General features: G+C 37.3%; 1 protein-coding gene across 7 annotated transcripts in view; it reads left to right on the top strand.

Moving 5' to 3' along the window:
* MARK1 (microtubule affinity regulating kinase 1) overlaps window positions 1-23,108 on the top strand; it is a 144,297-nt gene that overhangs the window by 103,071 nt on the left and 18,118 nt on the right. For 4 of the 7 annotated variants that reach the window (XM_049701278.1, XM_004271017.4, XM_012533459.3 and 1 more), the window contains exons 7-13: window positions 2,397-2,453; window positions 7,575-7,811; window positions 7,899-8,018; window positions 18,066-18,165; window positions 19,185-19,297; window positions 21,880-22,033; window positions 22,338-22,531. In XM_049701278.1, coding sequence (XP_049557235.1) covers window positions 2,397-2,453; window positions 7,575-7,811; window positions 7,899-8,018; window positions 18,066-18,165; window positions 19,185-19,297; window positions 21,880-22,033; window positions 22,338-22,531 — 975 coding nt within the window. Of the gene's footprint in view, window positions 1-2,396; window positions 2,454-7,574; window positions 7,812-7,898; window positions 8,019-18,065; window positions 18,166-19,184; window positions 19,298-21,879; window positions 22,034-22,337; window positions 22,532-23,108 lie in introns of those variants that run through there. The other 3 variants (XM_049701289.1, XM_049701280.1, XM_049701283.1) reach the window with 2 other exon arrangements.

Here is a 23,108-nt window from a genome sequence, read left to right as displayed (position 1 = left end):
TATTTACATAATATTTACATTGTATGTCTCTCTTAATTACATGGTAAAAATTGGATATTAGAATTTTGAAGCATATTGCTTAAGAAAACTAATACTACATGTATTCATTGTAGGATTCTGTATTTGGAGGACTCACACCTCAAATTGATTATAATCATTCACAATTGTTTCGCTCAAACACAGTCATGGTTCTGTAGTACCTGCTTAGTTTGGAATTCAGAGACTTTTACCAACTTGTCTATCAGGATTTAACTCCCAGTATTACCATTTTCCCACCTACTTTTCAAATACATTGTGTTGCCTCAACATCAGTGCAGGGCTTCCCTGGTGGCTCAGTGGTTGAGAATCCGCCTGCCAATGTAGGGGACACAGGTTCGAGCCCTGGTCCGGGAAGATCCCACATGCCGTGGAGCAATTAAACCTGTGTTCCACAACTACTGAGCCCATATGCCACAACTACTGAAGCCTGCACGCCTAGAGCCCGTGCTCCGCAACAAGAGAAGCCACCGCAATGAGAAGCCTGCGCACCGCAACAAAGAGTAGCCCCCATGCTCGCAACAACCAGAGAAAGCCCACACGCAGCAATGAAGACCCAATGCAGCCAAAAATTAAAAAAAACAATCAGTGCATTTTACCACCTTACCTCCTACGTCCCCATCCCCAAACATCCACATTTTAAAATTTTACTATCCTTCATGGAGGGCTTAGATCAATTATCACCTAGTAACTGAGATTATTCTTTATCTTTTATGATTCCCTCACTTCTTTGTACCTCTGCTTCTATGATTCTACTTTGTAGTATGTATAGTTACTCATAAACATGTTTTTTCCTCCTAATCAGACTGTAAGCTCCTGAAAGGCAGCGTGCATGTAGGGTGCATGAACACATTTTTGTATTCCCCTAGCAACCAGCACATTTTCTTGCACATAGCAGGCACTCAATAAACTGTTGAATCAAAATGAATTTAATTGAATTACATCTTACTCACTGTGTGTTGATTTTGTTTTGAATTCATGTCTTCTCTGTCTTTGAACCATTATAATATACATTAAAATAATTTTATAATACTGAAATATCAGTTTCACTTGTACTACTTTGAAGTTTTTTTTTTTCCTAACCAGTATCCTATAAGCATGGTCATACTTCACATCACCTTTACCTTTCAAAAATTTCATTTCTGGGGCTTCCCTGGTGGCGCAGCAGTTGAGAGTCCACCTGCCGATGCAGGGGACACAGGTTCGTGCCCCGGTCCGGGAAGATCCCACATGCCGTGGAGCGGCTAGGCCCGTGAGCCATGGCCGCTGAGCCTGCGCGTCCGGAGCCTGTGCTCCGCAGCGGGAGAGGCCACAGCGGTGAGAGGCCCGTGTACCGCAAAAAAAAAAAAAAAAAAAAAAAAAAAAAATTTCATTTCTGTCCCCATTGGTTAATGCCTAACCAATATTCAACATTCAAACTGTGTTTACGTTTAACTGAATCCACAGAATTGAATGTTCTGCTGTGCATTAAAATGGCCCTCCCATACATCAGATATACTTATATGTACAAAGTAACTCTTAGTTGATTGCTATCAGATTGTTTCCTTTTCTGTATTTTATGTAATAAAGCGTATAACTATCATAGAATTGCTTATAACCTATTTCTCATTGGTATCTTTGGCCCTTAAACCATTGGGTGCTTTCCTGTTTAGCACTTATCCCCAAAGAGCCCTATGTAATGGTTAAAAATTAAGATGGTGTACAAAATCTAGTTACAAGGGTAGAATGCTTTGCCCAGCTGAATTAGTGGCAAGTTTAAGATTAGATTTCATTTTTACCTCTTTTCTTTTGATAATTAGGTTTCCTTTAAAGGCTCAAAAATTTTTCCTTTGCTTTATAGTATATGAAGAGACAAAAATAAGGTATTGCTAAACCCTGTTGATAAATTCTTAGTCAGTTGACCTCCCTGAAGAAACATGCCTTGAACACATTTAATATAATTCCTAAAATACTGTTTTGCATTTTGAACTAGAGCCAGCTATCTTGGAATGCTGATTCATGTGTGCCAGAATTCTTATTTCAACAGTGAGATAAACCATTTGACCAAAACTACAAAGTGTATACATTGTATCATGTGAACAGAAATAAAACAACCCATAAAGAAATCTTCATGGACTCTGACAAATATTTTAGTGTATTTTAGCAAGAGAATACTACTTTTGCACGTTGTCCACATTTAAAAGTGAAAATTTCATAACTTTAATACGTATGGTTTTCTGAAATAAAGGAACAGTGAAATTGCTAAACGTAACTTTAAAATCCAAGTTAGTAATTTCTCTAAATTGGAATGATAATTGGGGAAAAATTGAGATGTTTTTACCATAATAATTTTGAATCTTTTATCCAAATATTTATTTCAGATTGTATCTGCTGTACAGTATTGTCATCAAAAGTGCATTGTTCACCGTGATCTTAAGGTAAGTGATTGGTTTTATTACAAAAATTTCTTAATTATTAACAGATATGTGATACTACTAGAGATGTCTTTTTGATTGCCTAATTGTGCCAGGCACTGTACAAGGAAATTAGTTTTTATTTAATTCTCACAGCAACTTTTTATAAAAGGTAGTATTTTCTTTCTTTTTTTTTAAATTGAAGTATAGTTGGTTTACAGTATTATGTTAGTTTCAGGTATACAGTGAAGTGATTCAATTATATATATATTTTTCAGATTATTTTCCATTATAGGTTATTACAAGGTATTGAATATAGTTCCCTGTGCCATACAGTAAATCCTTATTGCTTATCTATTTTATGTAAGGTAGTATGTATCTATTAATCCCATACTCCTAATTTATTCCTCCCCTGCTTCCTTTCCCCTTTGGTAACCATAAGTTTGTTTCTATGTCTGTGAGTCTGTTTCTGTTTTGTATATAGATTCATTTGTATTATTTTTTAGATTCCACGTATAAATGATATTATGTAATATTTGTCTTTTTCTTTCTGACTTCACTTAGTATGATATTCTCTAGTCCATCCATGTTGCTGTAAATGGCATTATTTCATTCTTTTTTATGGCTGAGTAATATTCCATTGTGTGTATATACATACACACACACCACATCTTCTTAAGCCAGTCGTCTGTTGATAGGCACATGGTTTGTTTCCATGTCATAGCTATTGTAAATAGTGCTGTTATGAACATTGGGGTGCATGTATCTTTTTGAATTGAGTTTTTGTCTTTTCCAGATATATGCCCAGGAGTGGGATTGTTGGATCATATGGTAGCTCTGTTTTTAGTTTTTTAAGGAACCTCCATATTCTTCTCCACAGTGGCTGCACCAACTTAACATTCCCACCAACAGTGCGCGAGGGTTCCCTTTTCTCCACACCCTTTCCAGCATTTAATATTTGTATACTTTTTGATGATAGCCATTCTGACCCATGTGAGGTGATACCTCATTGTGGTTTTGACTTGCATTTCTCTAATGATTAGTGATGTTGAGCATCTTTTCATGTGCCTGTTGGCCATCTGTATGTCTTCTTTGGAGAGATGACTATTTAGGTCTTCTGCCCATTTTTTTGTTTGATTTTTTTTGATATTGAATTGTATGAGCTGTTTGTGTATTTTGAATATTAACCTCTTGTTGGTCATATCATTTGCAAGTATTTTCTCCTATTCCTTTGGCTGTCTTTTCATTTTGTTGATGGTTTCCTTTGCTGCGCAAAAACTTTATAAAGTTTGATTAGGTGCCATTTGCTTATTTTTTTCTTTTATTTCTTTTGCCTTGAGGAATGAACTTAATCAGGAGGTGAAAGACCTATACGCTGAAAACTATAAAACATTGATAAAGGAAATTGAAGATGATTCAAAGAAATGGAAAGATATCCCATGCTTTTGGATTGGAAGAATTAATATTGTTAAAATGGCCACACTACCCAAAGCAATCTACAAATTTCATGTAATCCCTATCAAAATACCCATGACATTTTTCACAGAACTAGAACAAATAATCCTAAAATTTATATGGAACCACAAAAGTCCTAGAATTACCAAAGCAATCCTGAGGATAAAGAACAAAGCTGGAGGCATAACCCTCCCAGACTTCAGACAGTACTACAAAGCTACAGTAATCAAAACAGTATTGGTGTAAAAACAGATCAGTGGAACAGAATAGAGAGCCCAGGGAATTCCCTGGTGGTCCAGTGGTTAGGACTCGGCACCTTCACTGCCAAGGGCCCGGGTTCGATCCCTGGCTGGGGAACTAAGATCCCACAAGCTGTGTGCGCGGCCAAAAAAAAAGAATAGAGAGCCCAGAAATAAACCCACATGTCTTCGATCAGTTAATCTATGACAAAGACAAAGGAGGCAAGAATATACAGTGGAGAAAAGACAGTCTCTTTAGCAAGTGGTGTTGGGAAAGCTTGACAGCTGCATGTAAATCAATGAAATTAGACCACTCCCTCACACCCTCACAAAAATAAACTCAAAATGGTTTAAAGACCTAAATATAAGGCATAAAACTCCTAGAAGAGAACATAGGCAAAACATGCTCTGACATAAATCATAGGAATGTCTTCTTTTTTTTTTTTTTAATAAATTTATTTACTTATTTATTTTTGGCTACATTGGGTCTTCCTTGCTGCACGCAGGCTTTCTTTAGTTGCGTCGAGTGGGGCTACTCTTCGTTTTGGTGCGTGGGCTTCTCATTGTGGTGGCTTCTCTTGTTGTGGAGCGCAGGCTCTAGGTGCGTGGCCTCCAGTAATTGTGGCATGCGGGCTCAGTAGTTGTGGCACATGGGCTTAGTTGCTCCACGGCACGTGGGATCATCCCAGACCAGGGCTCAAACCCATGTCCCGTGCATTGGCAAGTGGATTCTTAACCACTGCGCCGCCAGGGAAGCCCAGGAGTGTTTTCTTAAAAGGCAGTATTTTTACTGAGGAAATGAAGAAAATGTGGATGAGAAGTTATCTAGCATTAAAGACTAGAGGATTTGATTGCATTAATTAGCTTCTTTTAATAACATAAATGAGGAACTTTGTCCCTAATTAAAAATGCCTGAGGCCGCATTCCATCAGAAGCAGGGTCAGGGCACAAATCCGGATTTGTCTGATGTAAGAGCCAGTGCTCATCCTCACATTAAAGTTCAAAGAAATCAGGAAAGTTTTAAATGTTTTTATGAATCTTGAATGCATATGATTAGTATAAACTAGCATACTTTGGAATAAGAAATGTGTGATAGTCAGGAAATGTTTGTGGCAGTGAACATGGGAGCCATGTTTCATTTCATGGGGAAATGAAATCGGATGTCTGTTTAGGTGTTTTGCCTATTTTTTAATCTGGTTGTTCGTTGTTTTGTTATTGAGTTACATGAGTTCCTTACATATTTTGAATATTAACCCCTTATCAGATATGTGGTTTGCTAGTATTTTCTCCCATTCTATAGGTTGTCTTTTCATTTTGTTGATGGTTTCCTTTGCTGTACAGAAGCTTTTTAGTTTGATGTAGTCTTACTTGTTTAATTTTGCTTTGTTGCCTGAGCTTTTGATGTCTAATCCAAAAAGTTAATAATACTGTATTGAATACTGTATTGAATACTGGAAGTTTGCTAAGAGGGATTTCAGGTGTTCCCATCACACTTATCAAAAAAAAGGTAACTGTGAGGAAGTATGTAGCTTGACGTAAGTAATCATTTCACTGTTTGTATGTATATCAAATTATCATGTGTTATACCTTAAATATACATAATTTTTATTTAAAAAAATAAAATAATTAAAAAAAAGAAAGAATGGTTGGGGCCAAATGGATTTTTTTCTTTTTGAACGAAGGTAGAAGATTCCTTGTCTAAGAAAGTTTTCTTTTTTTTTTCCTTTTTCTCTATTTTTCCAAAGTTAATTTGCATGTTCCATACCTAGGAGGTCTTTTTTTTCCAACTTCTTTTCCCATTGCCTCTGTCAATTACTAGCACTAGTTTGTGTTATATTTGAATACATTGTCCTAAACAGTTGTTGAAAGTCTCATCCTGTATTTTGACTCCATTGTTCTGAGCTTACAGATTCTCTCCTGCTCCAAATATTTCTATTTCTGTTTCCTCCCTCAGCTATTTTAAGGGAAATCACTGCTTCAAAGAAAGAGAAAGAAGAGGGCTATTTATTTCCCTGCCTGTGTGTTTGACTCCTAGTTTGTCATCTCATTTCTTATATGGAAAATATCTGCAAAAAATCATGTTCATTACCCAGGAGTTTCCTGTATGCTCTTGGGAGGAAACCTCAAAACCCTCTCCATCGCTCCTCTTCTGAGGCAGCCTTGGGTACTTTGCTGTCCATCCAGACATCTTTAGAGAGACTGGGAAAAGTCTAGCTTGCTCCAAGACAGCCTCAGAAATTTACAGTGACCAGGCCCTTACATCAGAACATCAGAGTAACCTGGTTTTGCTGCACAGTCCATAATGTTAAGATCTAATATAAATCTCCCAAATCTGTGTGCTGTTATAATATTTATGTAATAAGTGATACCACATTTTTTGCATATTTTTGGGTGTTAGATGTGTATTTTCTGAAACAAGATGAAAACAAATATCCCAAGGTAGTATTCCTTAAAAAAGGAAAAGGAGGAAGTAGGCGAGGGAAGAGCCATATGATGGGCAAAGTGCTTGGGTCTGCTGACTGTTGGACCCTCCAGTGGTATAAACTGTAGAGAACTCTGATTTTCATTTTAGTCAAATTTTACTCCTTTTTGTAACCTGATAAAACACATCTACAAACTAAGCTATAACTTCATTAGTCTGTCAGTTGTAACAGAGTTTGAAACAAAACATGTGCAAAAGCAAATCCTTTATCGAATTGCTTGCATTTATAAAAGGTACATTTAAATTTTTTCATTGAATGATTCTGATTTAGGAAGCTTTTAGAAAACCGGCATTTTAAAACATGGGAGAAATCACTTCTTTCTACCATAATAAACCCCTAGAAGAGAATCTAGTTTTAGAAAAGCAAAAGGAGGCTTAAAACAGATAAGATCCAACGGAGGCTGTGTTGTGTTGTTTTCTTTTACTGAGAAAAGAACTTTGTTGAGGATGCATTTTGCAAGAAAGGACAAGGAATCAATTCAGTAGTCATAGAACCCCTGACTGGGAGTTAGTTTAAATATATGCTTGAGGCTTGCATTAACCAGTGATACTCTATTAAACAGCATATTTGGGTAGATTTGTGGGAAGCCCAAGATGGATTAGTGTTATGTTGACTTACATTCTTTAGAATAGGTCATATTAAGGTGCAATTCCAGGATGTTTCTTACCATGAGGAAAAAAATTAGGTTTAAAATGACCCATGGAAGAAAATGGTTTTTAAGTAACCTTTCTTAAACAGTTACATATATGCATATAAATGGAGCCTTCCTATATAGTGTTAAAATTCAGTTTTATATAAATGTAATTCTGAGAAGTTACACATTGAAGTACTCTACTGGGCTTCTCAATCTGATGTTACACTTAAAAATGAGAGACAAGAAATAGATGTTTGAGATCTGAAACAATTATAATGAACGTTTTATTTTATGTAGGCTCTTTACATTGTCCTTTTTATTATTTTCCTCTTAGGCTGAAAACCTTCTCCTTGATGCTGATATGAATATTAAAATTGCTGACTTTGGTTTTAGTAATGAATTTACAGTCGGGAGCAAGTTGGACACATTTTGTGGAAGCCCGCCTTACGCTGCCCCTGAGCTTTTCCAAGGGAAGAAGTACGACGGGCCTGAAGTGGACGTGTGGAGTCTCGGCGTCATTCTCTACACGTTAGTCAGTGGCTCCTTGCCTTTTGACGGCCAGAATTTAAAGGTATCAGCTAAATTTGATATTAATGTTCTATCCCCAAGCACAGTGATTTCATAAGCCAGTGATACGTGCTTTCTTTTGCTTTGTAAGGAACTGCGGGAGCGAGTCTTACGAGGGAAGTACCGTATTCCCTTCTATATGTCCACTGACTGTGAAAACCTCCTGAAGAAATTATTAGTGCTGAATCCAATCAAGAGAGGCAGCTTGGAAGTAAGTAATTTTTTCGACTCCATATTTAAAGTCTAACAATTAAAATATTCAAGGAACTACAGAGCATTATTTCAATAATTTTTCCCCACGTTTTTTAAGGAAAATTGCCAAACCATCTCATTTGCCTTTTATTTAGATCTGGAGAAAGTCACGTGATGCTTTCACTACTCAAAGGTTGTGCAGTAGGTTTGGCTAAAGACTCTTATTTCTTCTTTGTCCTGCAGTGAAGTCTTAAATGAAAACAACATCAAAACAGGGATAAAATTGACTTAGTTGAAGAAGAAGGAAAACCTAGTCTCTGTCACAAATTGCTTGGTCCAGTATAGAAACCTTGTATTTAGTAAGTACAGATATTTCAAGGATAAAAGAAGATAGTGAAATTTGAATCCAGTGAATACTTCATGGCTGTATCTGATAGTAAAAAATTTAATAGAACCTCTCAACATCAGTACAGAAAGTTTGCAAATATTTAAGTAGAACATATTGGAAACAGGTATTTCATTTCTTACCACACTGTTGTGTTGCCTACATACATTCAACATATGTGAGGTTATTTATAATAACAGACGCTGTTAAAAAAGTACTAAGTATGTTACAGCCAGTAACATCAGAGGTTCACATAACCAAAATGTCTAATCTTTTTTCCTTGTGACACTACAGTCAGAACAACTTATTAAGCTTTTTCCCATCTGTTTTTAGAAATATTTTAGCCTGTACTAAGATAATTTCAGAGATTCAGCATGTATTGTTCACTAGTATTCTTTGTCTTCATTTATTTGCCTTAATAGATAAGGTAGAAAATTCAGAGAATTAACCTCATTTAAACTGTACTTTTTTAGTGTAGCAATGGGGGCCTTCTGGCACGGACTCCATGCTGGTTAGGAGGCAGCCTTATAGTGAGCCATCCCTGTGTACAGAGCTCTCAGGTTAGTTTGGGCTTTGTAATTGTATTACCACAGTACTTTTCACTAAAAGATACAATATGATGTTTCGATGGAAGTTAAGGGATGGTGACTTCCATTGGGAAATTATTTTAAATGTTTTATATCAGTAGATCAATTATCAGATATGTTTTACTGAATTGTTTGTTTAAATGTGATTAGTTACTTCCTATGATTTTTGTGGGTTTTTTTCTTTGGGGGTCAAAGGATATGTTGTAATGTTTTAAAAGAGAAATCTGTGCAGTAAAAAAGCCCACTTTCATATTACCGCTCTTCTAAACTTACTTTCAACCATTATAATGGAAAATTGTGTGAAATAGTTATAATTGTTGACACTCATACAAGTTCTAAAATTTTATAGGAACATAAGCCTCCCTTGATCCTGCTTTATGACCCATTTTTATCATTGGAGCCAAGTTTACTTGAATGTCACTTAACAAAATGCCCAGAGTTGAGGCATCAGCTCAGCTAATGAGAGGAACAAAAAGACCATAAAGAACAAAAATTATTTGGGGGGAGTAGATTTTACAAATCTCTATGGACGATTGATAAGATGTGCTTCGAGTCTTAACTATGATTAATTTACAGTGGCCAAATATTTAAGTCTTTCATCCTTTGCATTAAAATATGAAGGATTAAAGTATGAATTCTCTGACTTGAATGTAAAAGCAAGTTATTATTACGAAAACATTTGCTCATCAGAAGCTCAACTTGATGTATTTGAATATAGTCTGGAACTTCCTGTTCCACCTTGTCAAAATTAAGTCTTCCAGCCATGGAACCATGAGTCTACGTTGGAAGTATTATCGTAATATTGCAGATATCACCATACAAAGGCTGGTCTGCTTCACAATTCCCAGAAATGGTTTTCCAGAGAAACCTGACACCATTGGAAAAAAAAAATAAAGATTTCTTTATACTAAATCTTAAGAAACTCCCCTTGAAATAACAATGATGTCGAAAATTATATTAGTCTTCACTTTTATTTTCATACCTACTTTATTATCAACTTTACAACCAAAAAATCCATAAAGTATAAAAAGCAGCTATTTTCAAAACACTTCAGTGTGTAAACATAAATTTTTATTCAGTAATAATGTTTTCATGTCATGTTGCATTCTTTTTTTTAAACTTAAATGTTTTTAGTACGTCCTCTTTGCTTTATCATGAGAGTGACCGCCTTCTCTGTCAGTAGCTATGTTGTTCTCCTTGGATTATGTATCAAAGTTTATTTAACTATTCTCTGCTTGTTCCACATGTGAGTTGTTCTCATCGTTTTTGCTAAAAATAATGTGATGTACTTTTTCCCTTTGGGATGTATGCTTGGATAAATTCTCCAGACAGTAATTACTCGGTCAAAGGGTATAAACAGTCTGCTAGGTCCTGTGTATCATTGCCAAAAGATTGTGTGTTAACTAAGGCATTTGAAGGTACATATTCTGCACAGCTTGTTTCAGTATTGGATAAAAATAGTTTCTAGTATTTGATGCCTTTATGGTAGTAATACAGTTTGTCATAATCGCTTTAATTTGTATTTCTTTCATTAGAGATAATGCTCAATATTTTTAATGAATAGGTTAAGTGTCCTTCTTCATATGTAAGCTTTCTGTGTCCCTAAACTACTTGTCTAAAGGAGTCTGGTTAATCAGCTTCATAGACTTGTATCAGCTTTGTACCTTTTGAGAGGAAATATTTCCCTGTTAATTCTCATATTTTAAGAAATGGAACTTGATGTTTTTTTTCGGTGTTACTTGAGTATCATGAGTTATTGATGAAACTCTAGTCTTCACTATGTAATTTGCTAATATTGAAGTTTGATTTAAAGAATCTTTATTTTAAATAATTTCACATTCTACTTGCTTGACCCATAGTTGCTTCTAGATCTAAACAGTTAATATATTTTTTTCAGGTTGTATATCTGAGTGCAGTCACCTCTTCCTAATTGTACTCATAATGGGGGGGACAGTATCACACATGGTTTTCAAAGGATTTGTGTTTTATGTTGTATGCTGGGTTTTTTCCTATTTATTTGAATATTGGTGTGTCTGGATTTTTTTTAGAAAGATACTGAAATTTTTTCCTGCTACCCCCTCTTTGTATATTCTTTCATTTTTCCAGTCCTTAAGTAAGATGGACTGTGTTACCTTTCAAAATAATACAAAATTTGAGCCTAAAGCAAAGTTCCTCATTATTGCCCTTTCTCCCTCATCTTTGGTCCTCCTCAAAAAGCATTTATTTTTACTTTTAACACCTTTTTCAGCCTGCTAAGATAATCTTTAAAATCTTGCTTGTGTCTGCCCAGTTCAAGTAACAGCAAAGCAAAAAACAATTAATAATAATAATAATCATTTTTCTAATGAAAATTTCTAAGTACAAATTCAGAAGCATATGGTATACTTTACAAAGGTTGAAACCATTTAAGAAAAATTATTTTCATCTGGCCAGCCTAAAGTCCATAATTTTTTAGTGTTGGACCTATGTGTAGGGTGTATATTTCCATTGGTCATTTGTTTAACTCTTTATAATTCATCTGAATCAATTATTTGTTAGAACTTTTCAGCAAATAGTCATTTCTGTTCAGTGACAGTGATGGCTACGGTAAACTTGCTTCAAGTTTGGAATCTTGTTGGACCTCTTGTTCCTCATGTTGAGATATCTCAAATGAAACTTGAAATGGACTAGTTTGTTCAACTGGTCTAGTGCAGTATGTTGGCCAGTGGTTTACACTGTGCCTGAAACCATCAGGAATAGGGTTGCGTGAACTCCGCGGTCACCAGCACCACCATTTTCTGGGGACACTTACTTCTCCCTTGGCTTTGAATGTTAACCCTGCGATTTCCATGGAGGAATTTTGAGTGGGCGTGAGGTTCACACACTGAAGACAGGGACTTCCGCATGCTTTTTCCTTTCCTCTATCCCTATTTTGTTGCTCTCTTTGCCTTACTCCTCTAAAAGAGCTTCAGATTTAGAACTAGTGGAGTTAATTCTGCTACTTTTTTCCCCTAAGCAGATCTTCTTTCTTCCTACTGTTACCTCCCATTCCTTTTACTGAAGGAAATTTTTCCTCAGATTATTTTTATTTTGCTTTGAAACACAACAGTTTTTAAGGAGACAAACTTTGCTATGTGGACTCGGCAACCCCCAGAGATCAGAACAGTTAAGACAGGAAAGCGAAACTGTTCTTTCTCTCATCACCGCCCAGCGGCCGTTTCTTTTCACTGTGATTTTCCACCTTCCCTGGGATCAGCCTGGCCTCAAATCTGATTTTGTGTGAAGACTAGCAGAGTCAGTGCTCCTTCTGTGTTCCTCAGATCGTTCCTTTCCCGGTGCTGTTTCTAAAATGTTGCTTATCTTCATTAATAAAAAGTAGCATTTCTCCATTGCCTATCAGATCAAGTTTAAATTCATCATCTGAGGATACCCACTTTATCTCCTGTTCTTTCATTGCATGTTACCTCTGTTCCAAGTCAAAGGAGAGGATGCCTCACCGTTCCCCCCTCACATCTGCCTTCACTTGTTCACCAGTCCAGATATTACCTATATTTGGAGAGTGAGTTCACCTCCTAACTTCTTGGGATTCCTTCCCTGAAAACTCCAGCCCACACTGCAAGTTACTCTTTTTCGTCTTTATTAATACTCACTGCTAATAGCACAATCCTGAACAGTTAATTCCATTGTGTATTCAAATATTTTCAGGTTTGGTGAGTAAATCTTATTTCCCCAGATAAAAGACAAATTACCTCAGGGTTTAGTCCACATATATATATATATTTTTCCTTGATGTGAACAGATAATAATGGTTGTGAAATGAGCACCAAATACACACCATTTAATTGAGAAGCATCAGAAAATTTGGATTATCTTAATTTTGCTTTTAATATTTGTCTTCCACTATCAAATCTGTTATTGCTCTTGTATTTTTTACTTAGGGATACTCTGTTCCTCCCGGCACCTGAGTTAAAATCCTCAGACACCTCTTGGATTTCATCCTTTCCCTCATTCTCAAAACGAATTTTGTTAGGAAGGGTGGGAGGGAGGGAGATGCAAGAGGGAAGAGATATGGGAACATATGTGTATATATAACTGATTCATTTTGTTGTAAAGCAGAAACTAACACACCATTGTAAAGCAATTATACTCCAATAAAGCTGTTAAAAAAAAAAAAAAACAACGAATTTTGTCATCAGGTGCTATAGATTGTGCCTCTTCAGGTTTTCTCTCTTCTGTTTCATCCTGTCCAGTTCAGTTCTCTGTTCTCTATCTCCTGGGCATTTTAGTGACTTCCTAAGCTGTCTTCTTGTTGTTAATCTCTTCTCTACATTTAATTTTACTCAAGGCTTCTGTCCAGGCTTATTTTAAAACACTGCCCTGTTCAAAAGCAACAAACAAGCATTTGTGCTGAGAAAGATAGTACAAGGCACAGTCTTTATCCTCAAGGACTTTAAATATAGTGAAGGAGCTGTGATAAAAGGTAGAATGTGATAACAGTCACAATAGGAAATATACAGAGTTCCATGGGAACACAGAGGAAAGACAGATGAGTAACACAGACAAAAGGTTTTATTCCTTCAGTCTACAAATATGTATTGGGCATTTAAGTGCTGGGTATGTTTAGGTGCTTGATATACAATACTGAGCAAATCAGATGCAGGTCATTCTTTGTTTGGGTTTATGGTCTAATTAACAGGTAAACACAAAATATTTACATAATGACAGGTTGCATAATTGTACACAAAGATCAGAGTACCATGAAAGACAGTGATAGAATGAGCCCAGATTTTGTGTGGACATTATAAGGCAGATAAAAAGGAACTTAGGTGGAAAAAATAGGGGGAAACATTCCAGGCAAAGGTCCTTATCTTCTACTCCACTGAGAAAACAGAAACCAGTAGTCATGAACTCTTCATTTCCTGCCACCGTACTCTTAACGGTACTGTCTGAACCCCACCCACCTCCTTAGTTCCCTGTTGCAGTGGAGAGGTGTCTTCTCTTGTGCAAGACTTACCCATTCATTCCGGTGCTGGATTTAGCACATGTGATGTGCCTTCTCAGTACCTTACTCCTTTCTCTTCTGTACCATCCTAACCTCCTCTGCTAACTCCTTTCCCTCAGCCTTTATCCATACCTAAAGAGCTTCTAGTTTTTTTTAAAAGGCATCCTTCAACCTCACAGTCCCCATCCAGTATTCTTTCTTGCTCCTCCCTTTCTGGCCAGACTTTTTAAAAAGTATCTCCACCGGCAGTCACCAGTTTCTCATCTGTCCATTTGCCTCTGTGCGTTACCTTCTGATTCCCATCTCCACCACTCGGAAGCTACCCTCAGTAAACTCACCTGTCTTTGTCGTAAACACAACAGATTACGTTTTTAGTTATCACCTTATTTGACAGGACACAGCTGCCTCCTCTTTGAAAAACTCTCACCTTGCCTTGCATGTCACTCTGTGCAGATTCTTCCTCCCCCCATTTACTTTTGGGATTACTTTTCTTTGCAGCCGTTACATGCTGGTAATGCTGGCATTCTTTAAGCCTCTAGTATTCATTCTCCCTCGATTCACTCTTCTGGAGAATCCCACCACTCTGTCCTCATCTGTTGGCTGCTTTCTAAATCTCCATCCCTAGCCCAGATTTCTCCTGGGCTTCAGAATAAACTAAGTGTTGACGGGACATGTCTGTTTGGATATGCCGAAGCACCTCACACTCAGTTTGTCTAAACCTGAGCTCCATCTTTCCCGGTCCACTCGACCTCTCTTCCCGAGTTTGGTGTCTCAGTGAATGGTATCAGCCTCTACTCAGTTGTCTAAACCAGAAGCCTCATCATCGCCTTCATTTTCCCTGAGCTCTTTCGTCTCTCCCCTCACTTCCAAGCACAGAGTTTTGTTGATTTTTACCAGCCAGATACTGAAAATGTCTTTCTTCCCATTGCCACTGCCTGCCCTTAGAGCGGGCTGGTATCTTCTCCCTCCTAGATTCCAGCGAAAGCCTCTTAGTGGATTTCTGAGTCTCCAGTGTTGAATGACTCTCCACACACTGGCCGGAGAGACTTTGCAAAATCACACTCTTCAAAGATATCCTTTATCCAATTGAAAGGAAGCTTCGTGATTTGGTCCCTATTAATTTTCCACCCTGCTCTTGCTCCGACACCCGCCTCGTGTAGTCATACTGACGTGCCGTCCCCCACATGCCCTGCTCGTTTGCCTAGATCACTCACAGGCTTTTGCGTCTCTTCCAATTCCTCCTGGCAGGATAACCTCTTACTTAACTCTTCCAGCATCTAACCTCCACTTACTTGGGATTCTACTATTTATAAATCTCATTCCATTGGTTATTATTTTCAAACTCTTAATATTGTGCTCTTACAGGGAGATCCGTTGAGTGCTTTGTGACCACCTAGAGGGGTGGGATAGGGAGGGTGGGATGGAGATGCAAGAGGGAGGGTATATGGGGATATTTGTGTACTATGTATAGCTGATTCACTTTGTTATACAGCAGAAACTAACACGCCATTGTAAAGCAATTATACTCCAATAAAGATGTTAAAAAATATATATTGTGCTCTTAAATTTGAGAACATCACTAAGGACTTAACTTCAGCTCATTTGAAAAAGCAGAAGTATTTATGTCTAGCTTATGTTTGTTAGTTTTCTTGTTTGCCCATTCTCATTCATCGTAATAATAACAAACATTCAGAGAGCTGCCCCAAAAATGTTAATGTGTTGATAAAAGGACAGTTAGATCCCGTTGTTTGTACTGATGTGTTTGTGTGGAGAGGTGGGGTTTGTTACAGATTTGGGTTTTTTTTTTTAATTTATTTTATTGAAGTATAGTTAAGTTATAATGTGTTATGTTATAGATTTGTTTTAAACATTTTTCAAGACTTCCATTTTTAAGCACTCTCTGAGCTTCCACCTCCATATATTTGTGCAGTCCAGCTGCAGAAGTGAGTAAAGTTGTCAAGGACTAGATGGGCTGGAATACAGGGACTGGTTCCAGGAACCTCCGTGGATGTTCAAGTCCCGTCTATAAAATGGTGTGTAGTATTTGCATATAACCTGTGCACATTCTCCCACATACTTTAAATCATCTATAGATTATTATGACACCTAATACAGTGTAAGTGCTATGTAAATTGTTGCTGGTATGTCACAAATTCAAGTTTTGCTTTTTGGGACTTTCCGGAATTTTCTTTTTCTGAATAGTTTCTGTCTATCGTTGGTTGAATCTGAGGATGCTAAACCCACAGATACGGAGGGCTGACTGTACTGTGTAGCTGTCCTAAGTGGTTCATCATATTCTTTGAGGATTTTTATCATTCACCATGCAACCTAGGAAATTCTGCCAGCAACAGAATTTTCCTTCTGCAGATGCTGCTGCCTGATTACTGTCTAGGCTTCTGCCAGACATACTATTTGGGAGGAGGCAGATGAGGAACAGGAAGGACTTTGATATTTTGGAAAATCATGTGGCAGGAATTTACAGCTCTGCTTTGCAAAATTTATTTTCTCCTGATGTGCACCCTCCCTGACACTTTTACTTTATTTATTTATTTTTATTATTTTTTTTTTTTTTGTGGTACACGGGCCTCTCACTGTTGTGGCCTCTCCCGTTGCGGAGCACAGGCTCCGGACGCGCAGGCTCGGCGGCATCATGGCTCACGGGCCCAGCCACTCCGCGGCATGTGGGATCTTCCCGTACCGGGGCACGAACCCGCGTCCCCTGCATCGGCAGGCGGACTCTCAACCACTGCGCCACCAGGGAAGCCTCACTTTTACTTTATTGATGAATGATCACTAAAGACTTGGTGATAGCATTGTTATTTTTTAAATTTGTAGTGAGTCTACTTTTATTTAAATTAGTTGGATAATGTACCTAAATTACCATTGCTCAAAGTGGTTATAAGAAGTAAGTATGGGTCTATCCATCAGACATTTAGATTGTTCCTGCATCTTGGCTATTTTGAATAACACTGCAGTGAACATGGGTATGAAATATCTCCTCAGGATCCTGTTTCCCCTTCTTTTGGATAGGTACCCAGAAGTGGGGTTGCTGAATCATATAATAGTTCCATTTTTAGCTTATTGAGGAACCTCCTTACTGTTTACCACAGCAGCAACGCCATTTTACAGTCACATCAACAGCGCACAAGGGTTCCAGTTTCTTCGCATTCTCACCAACACTTGTTATTTTCGTTTTTTTCAACACTGGCCATCCTGACAGATACAAAGTGATATCTCATTGTGGTTTTGATTTTCCTGATGATTAGTGATGTTGAGCATCTTATATGCTTGTTGGCTATTTGTATATATTCTTTGGAGAAATATCTATTCAAGTTCTTTGCCCATTTTTTTAATTGGGCAGTTTTTTGTTGTTACTGAGCTATAGGAGTTCTTTATAGATTCTGGATATTAACCCCTTATCTGATATATGGTTTGCCAGTAGTTTCCTCATTCCATAGGCTACGCCCTCTGGGTTGCCTTTTAACAGCCCCGGACTGACTGTTGTTTCACAGTCTCAGCTTAAATTGGACTCTGGTAATGCACAGCAACGTCTGTTTTCACCCTGATTCTTACTAATTCCTAATTCCAGGCTTAAATCTTGATTGTTCTCTCTTCCCATATTCTCTGAACTATATTGTCATTACTGACTCTGATTTCCATTTCCCATGATCTCTTCTTTCCTAATGTTTTAGTAAGTGATGATTTTTAAATTACAGGTATATATTTGGTAGAAGACCAGGAAAAAAAATCTCTTCATTAATCTCAAATGTAAAAATGAAGCAGAGGTTAAAATCAGTGGGCTTTTATATTAAAATTTTCAAATGTGAAAATATTCCTTTTAGAGGAGCATAGACAGCAGGCAGTATATTTTGAGTCAGTTCATTTGGTGAGTGTGTGGGGTGATGGTTAGAGTTGTCATAAGATATATAAGTATGTCCCCAAATCTTACACCTCTTGTTGACCTGCTAATCAAGCTAGAAACAGTAACTTTAGTTTGAAAACATCACGATTCTTGTTGACTGAACCAGTAAGTTTCACATTTACTAAAAATGAGCTAATATAAGTGGTTGAATGTTCTGATTGGCCAAACATAATGTAGAGTTTATTTCCTAGCAAATAATGAAAGATCGATGGATGAATGTTGGTCATGAAGAAGAAGAACTAAAGCCATATGCTGAGCCTGAACCAGATTTCAATGACGCAAAAAGAATAGGTAAGTATTTAAGTACTGTGAGAGGGGTGGTCCCTAGGCTAAAAGTGAGAGTCCTTTGGTCTACTAAAATCGTGTTTAAAATGTAAATGGGAAGCAATTTTTATTTGAAAAATACTTGCTTTATCATCTTTTCTTTCTCCAGATATACACTAAACATTGCAAAATTCAAGTTCCTTATTTTGTTCTCATATATTATAATCTAAACCAGTTGTTGGCAACAGTGATATAAAAATTAAGATAATGTAGGTAAACCTCATTCTTTTCTTTCAGCAATTCCTAACGGGAGGAATGACTGATTTAAGAATCAGCACTGATCCGACTGATAAATATCAGCAAAACGTAGCATGTATTTTAACCAAAAGCGTAGAGGCCCTGAGTTAGAGGGAGGAACACTTTGGCTCCCCCTGTCTCAGCAGGGTCCATCCTCCCACACCCAGTCAGTGCTCTACTCCCAACCGGTTCCCTCTCTTCATTCCCAGAGCCATCAGCAACTCACAGTTGAGTCATCTCCTGTCTGGCTTGAAGGCAGAATGGCTGAGGAGGGGCGTTGTGTAGGGTGTTAGGAATCTGATCAGAAAGAACTGTGGGATTCAAGCCTTCCAAAGAGTAAAGCAGAAATTGTTAAGAGATGAGAGAAACCACTCCATGAGCGGCTGAGGGTGTGTCGAGAGAGAGAAAAGGTGTTCTGTGTGTGTCACAGAGAGACAGATGCTACGTGGAGCTGGATAAAGGAGCTCAGCTCAAGGATGTGCTGGGCAATGAGAAATGGAGTAGCCTGTGAATATATTAACCCACAGTGTAGATAATTTCTGCATGAAAAATTGGGGATGTACAGTATCTGTAACTACACGGTGTCTGTATATTAGTAATCCAGAAGTTTTACAATTAAAGTTACACTTTAAATGTTCAGAATTCAGTTTTCATATCCGATGTGGGCAAACTTGCCCATTTTTGTTGGTTTCTTTACTAAAATAAACCCATTTTCAGAAAATTTGAATTTTGTTGTTTTTTATTTCTAGACATCATGGTCACCATGGGTTTTGCCCGAGATGAGATAAATGATGCCTTAATAAATCAGAAATATGATGAAGTCATGGCTACTTATATTCTTCTAGGTAGAAAACCACCTGAAGTAAGTTTTTCACCTTTTCAGATTAATGTGAATTATTTCTTGAGCTAAGTCACAGCTAAGTATAGATATAATGTTGGCAAATATATTTTAGGTTGTATCAAAAATAATACAAAGACCCTAACATTCTTATTTATCAGAAGTCAAAATCCAAGTTGCTGAGTTGTGAACTCACCTTATTTCCGAGTACTGAGAGATTCTGTTTTGAAAGAGCAGGCATAGTGCCTTGCTTAGCTCTGAGAGGCCCTGTTCACAGTCACGTCTTTGAGAATGGCTCTGGCAGCCCAAGTGCAACAGCCCTGCCAGAGGCAGCACGGTTATTTTGGGTGGGCAGAAAAAGACAGCAACTGAAACAAAAGGAGGTGACAGCATTGAAAACAAAATGTATAGGTGGGAACCCAGGAAAAGGTTTTTTGGTGATATATTTTGCCTTGTAGAGTGTCAAGTGTTTTGATACATTCAGTTGGAAATTCTCAAGGCCAGTTGAGGTCTATAATAGAGAGAGCAAGGAAGTCACTCTCTGCCAATTGTGATTGAACCTTTGATGATCCTTTGGGACAGCAAAATATAAAGGTATAAATCGAGAGTCAAAAACAGCCCAGAGCTTTGACAGTTGGTTGAAAATTAGACATCTGTGGGAGGCATTTTGTAGAGTAGGATGAAATTATTTATAATTAGATAGTAACTATTAGTGAATCAGTACATTCAGCTGACATTTATTGAACCTACTCTGTACCGGAAACTATGCTAAGTACTGGAATAGAAAGGTTGGAAGGTCTCTGCTCTCAAAGAGCCGTCAGTCTAGAGGGGAGAGAATCGGTCCACAGTGTGGTACAGTGTGGAACGTGCTCTGATTAGGGGGATGTACAAGATACTCAGGGACATAAGGGGACAGGCACCCACAACAGGCCAAGACATGTAAGAGGTTGAATTAACAGTATTTGATAACCTGTTGGAAATGAAGGATAAGAGACTCTCAGATTTCTAGCATAGGTGACTGGTTTTGTAAGATGTATTTGCCAAGATAGGAAAAGAGTGAACCTTAGTGGGAAGATGGGAGGTTTGTTCAGTTCCGGGTGGTTGAATTTGAGATTCCTGTTGGTTGGAGCTGTTCAGTAGACATTTGGATATAAAGATCTGGATCTGAAGGGAATGAGTTGAGTAGCATGAACAGATTTGGGATTCATCATCAGAGGGCCACACAGTAATGTGCCAGGAACTGTTTTAAGGACTTTACATGTATTAATTCATCTAATCCTCTCAGTGACCCTACCAGGTAGGTACTACTATAGCGGAGGAGAGGGATCTTCAGTAGAGATGCTAATAGCTGAGGAAGTGGCATCAAAGAAGCCAAGGCAAGAGAATTTTAAGAGGTGGGAAATAGTCCAAATGGTAATCTCTAAAGTCTCTGAACTGTCTCTACCTAGGTTTTAGATTTCACTCCTGAGATCTGTAATTTTCCTATTAATTTAAGTATAAAGGAAACACTAATTTTATTAGCATACAACCCAGCCCGTGCATGAATTAAAATGAAGTTTGAATTGCATTGAATATAAATGAATGAAGCTACTGTAAGTAGTAAGAGCCTGAACTTTGGAACCAGGGTCACTGGGTTTGATTTCCCACCCCTCCCCCACCCCAGCACAGCCACTAACTAGCTGTGTGACTTAGGCAATTAATTTCTCTGTGCCTCAGTTTCCTGATCTATAAAATGAGGATGACAATAGTACCTATCTCTTAGGGTCACTGAGAGGGTTTAAAGGAATTAATACTTCTCAAGTCCTCAGAACAGCTCCTGGCACACTACTATGTGCTCTGTGTTAGCTGTTATCTATTAAAATTTTCATCATCAGTATTTCTCTGCTCTTTATCATTAGCAACTTTACATATGAATTTCGATTTCCCATTAGAATGCCAGTGATTCAGTCAGAAGTTTGCTGGCAACAAAATACTTCTTTGTTACAGAGAGAGGGAAAGTGTATCAATCCCCAGTACACCATGCTTAGCTCTAAGCAGATGCAATTTCTTGATCAGAGTCAATAAACCAAATTTTGTTCTGTAAATGTGGTGGAGAAAGCAAAACAAAAGAAAAAATGTGTGTGTGTTTGTGTGTGTATGAAGTTGAAATTTTAGATTTCATCCTAAGTTTGAATCTCAACTATACCTGAATTCAAATCCCAAAGATGTCTCTTGAATCTCTTAACCTCAGTTTTTCCATCTAAAAAGTACAGGTTAATAGATCATAGGTTTGTTGTAATAAATAAACAAAGTAACATATATAAAAAGTTCAGCATGGTGGCTAGTATATAATAACCATTCAATAATTGGTAGCTATTATTTGGACCCAGAAGGACCAAAGCGATTTGTGCAAGATAACAGAAGATGACATGTACTTGTGAAACGATGTTGTATCCAGTTCTCTCCCTTCCTGTTTGCCAACTTTCAGTTCTGTATCCAAACTTTCGAATTTTCTTAGTTCTGATTACTCCATGTACGACTTGGAATAGCTTAGAAAAATCAAGCGTGCATGTTGTTTCTATGAACTTTTTTTAATTTTAAAATGCTGGTGGTCTTTCTTCTTATAGTTTGAAGGTGGTGAATCATTATCCAGTGGAAACTTGTGTCAGAGGTCACGGCCCAACAGTGACTTAAACAACAGCACTCTGCAGTCCCCTGCTCACCTGAAGGTCCAGCGGAGCATCTCAGCAAATCAGAAGCAACGACGCTTTAGTGATCATGGTGGGGGAAAGTCAGATATGTGGAAAGACAGACTGAGTCTGCCCAGACTTGCATTTTTTGTTAAGCATTATACAGTTCACATGTTTATGTTCTTGTATCATTCCCAGTTATCACAGCTTTATATTATTGAATGATAAATATAATCCTGTTTTCAGGGGCTGACCTAATTTTTGTAATCAAACAGTTTAATCTTCGTTCAGAGTGTAAAGTATGCAAATAAAGATATTTTTAATAGAGTTTTTGTTCGTTAGAAGAAAATATGTCAGTTGCTCTTCAGCTAATTATGCTTTTTAAAAAATTACAGCTGGTCCATCCATTCCCCCTGCCGTATCATATTCCAAAAGGCCTCAGGCTAACAGCGTGGAAAGTGAACAGAAAGAGGAGTGGGACAAAGACGTGGCTCGTAAACTTGGCAGCACAACAGTTGGTTCAAAAAGTGAGATGACTACAAGCCCTCTTGTAGGGCCAGAAAGGAAAAAGTCTTCAACTATTCCAAGTGTGAGTAAATAGTCTGGCAAATTGCAATATGCTGTAGTTATTTGTTGTCAGAATTTTTTTGTTTAAAGATTTTAAAAAATTTTATCTTTTCTTTTCAAGTTTAAAAATATTAAAGTGAATTATACACTTAAAGAACGTGCAAAGGGGGCCAAGCTTCTAATAAATGCAATTTAAGAACAAAAACTGTGAATGCTTAAAATAACATTTAACCTTACCACAAAACAGTACATTAAACTTTCCTGCCTCAGTTTTCATGTTTGTAATATTTACTTGATAGTATATTGGTGCATTTAATTTTATGTTTACAAATAAACTGTTGAATGAAGGCAGACTACAACAATAATTACTTTATAGAGTTAGCTCCCATTATCCACTTAAAACAGCAAACTATAGAAATTATATAATGGGAGCTGGGAGATAGATTGAGACGTCCCCCTATAAGACAGCAGCAGAGAATAAAGAGAAAATATAAAAGAAAACTAAGATATACAAAGGATAGAAGTAGAATTAGTGACATTTAGGAAATAGGAGTATAGAAAGGAAAAGGGGCAAAATGAAAGGGAGAAAATATTTGAAG

Source organism: Orcinus orca, chromosome 1 (genome assembly GCF_937001465.1).
Source record: "Orcinus orca chromosome 1, mOrcOrc1.1, whole genome shotgun sequence".
NCBI classification, from domain to species: Eukaryota; Metazoa; Chordata; class Mammalia; order Artiodactyla; family Delphinidae; genus Orcinus; species Orcinus orca.
Note: the sequence above shows the minus strand (reverse complement) of the source record. Positions and strands in the feature narration are given on the sequence as shown.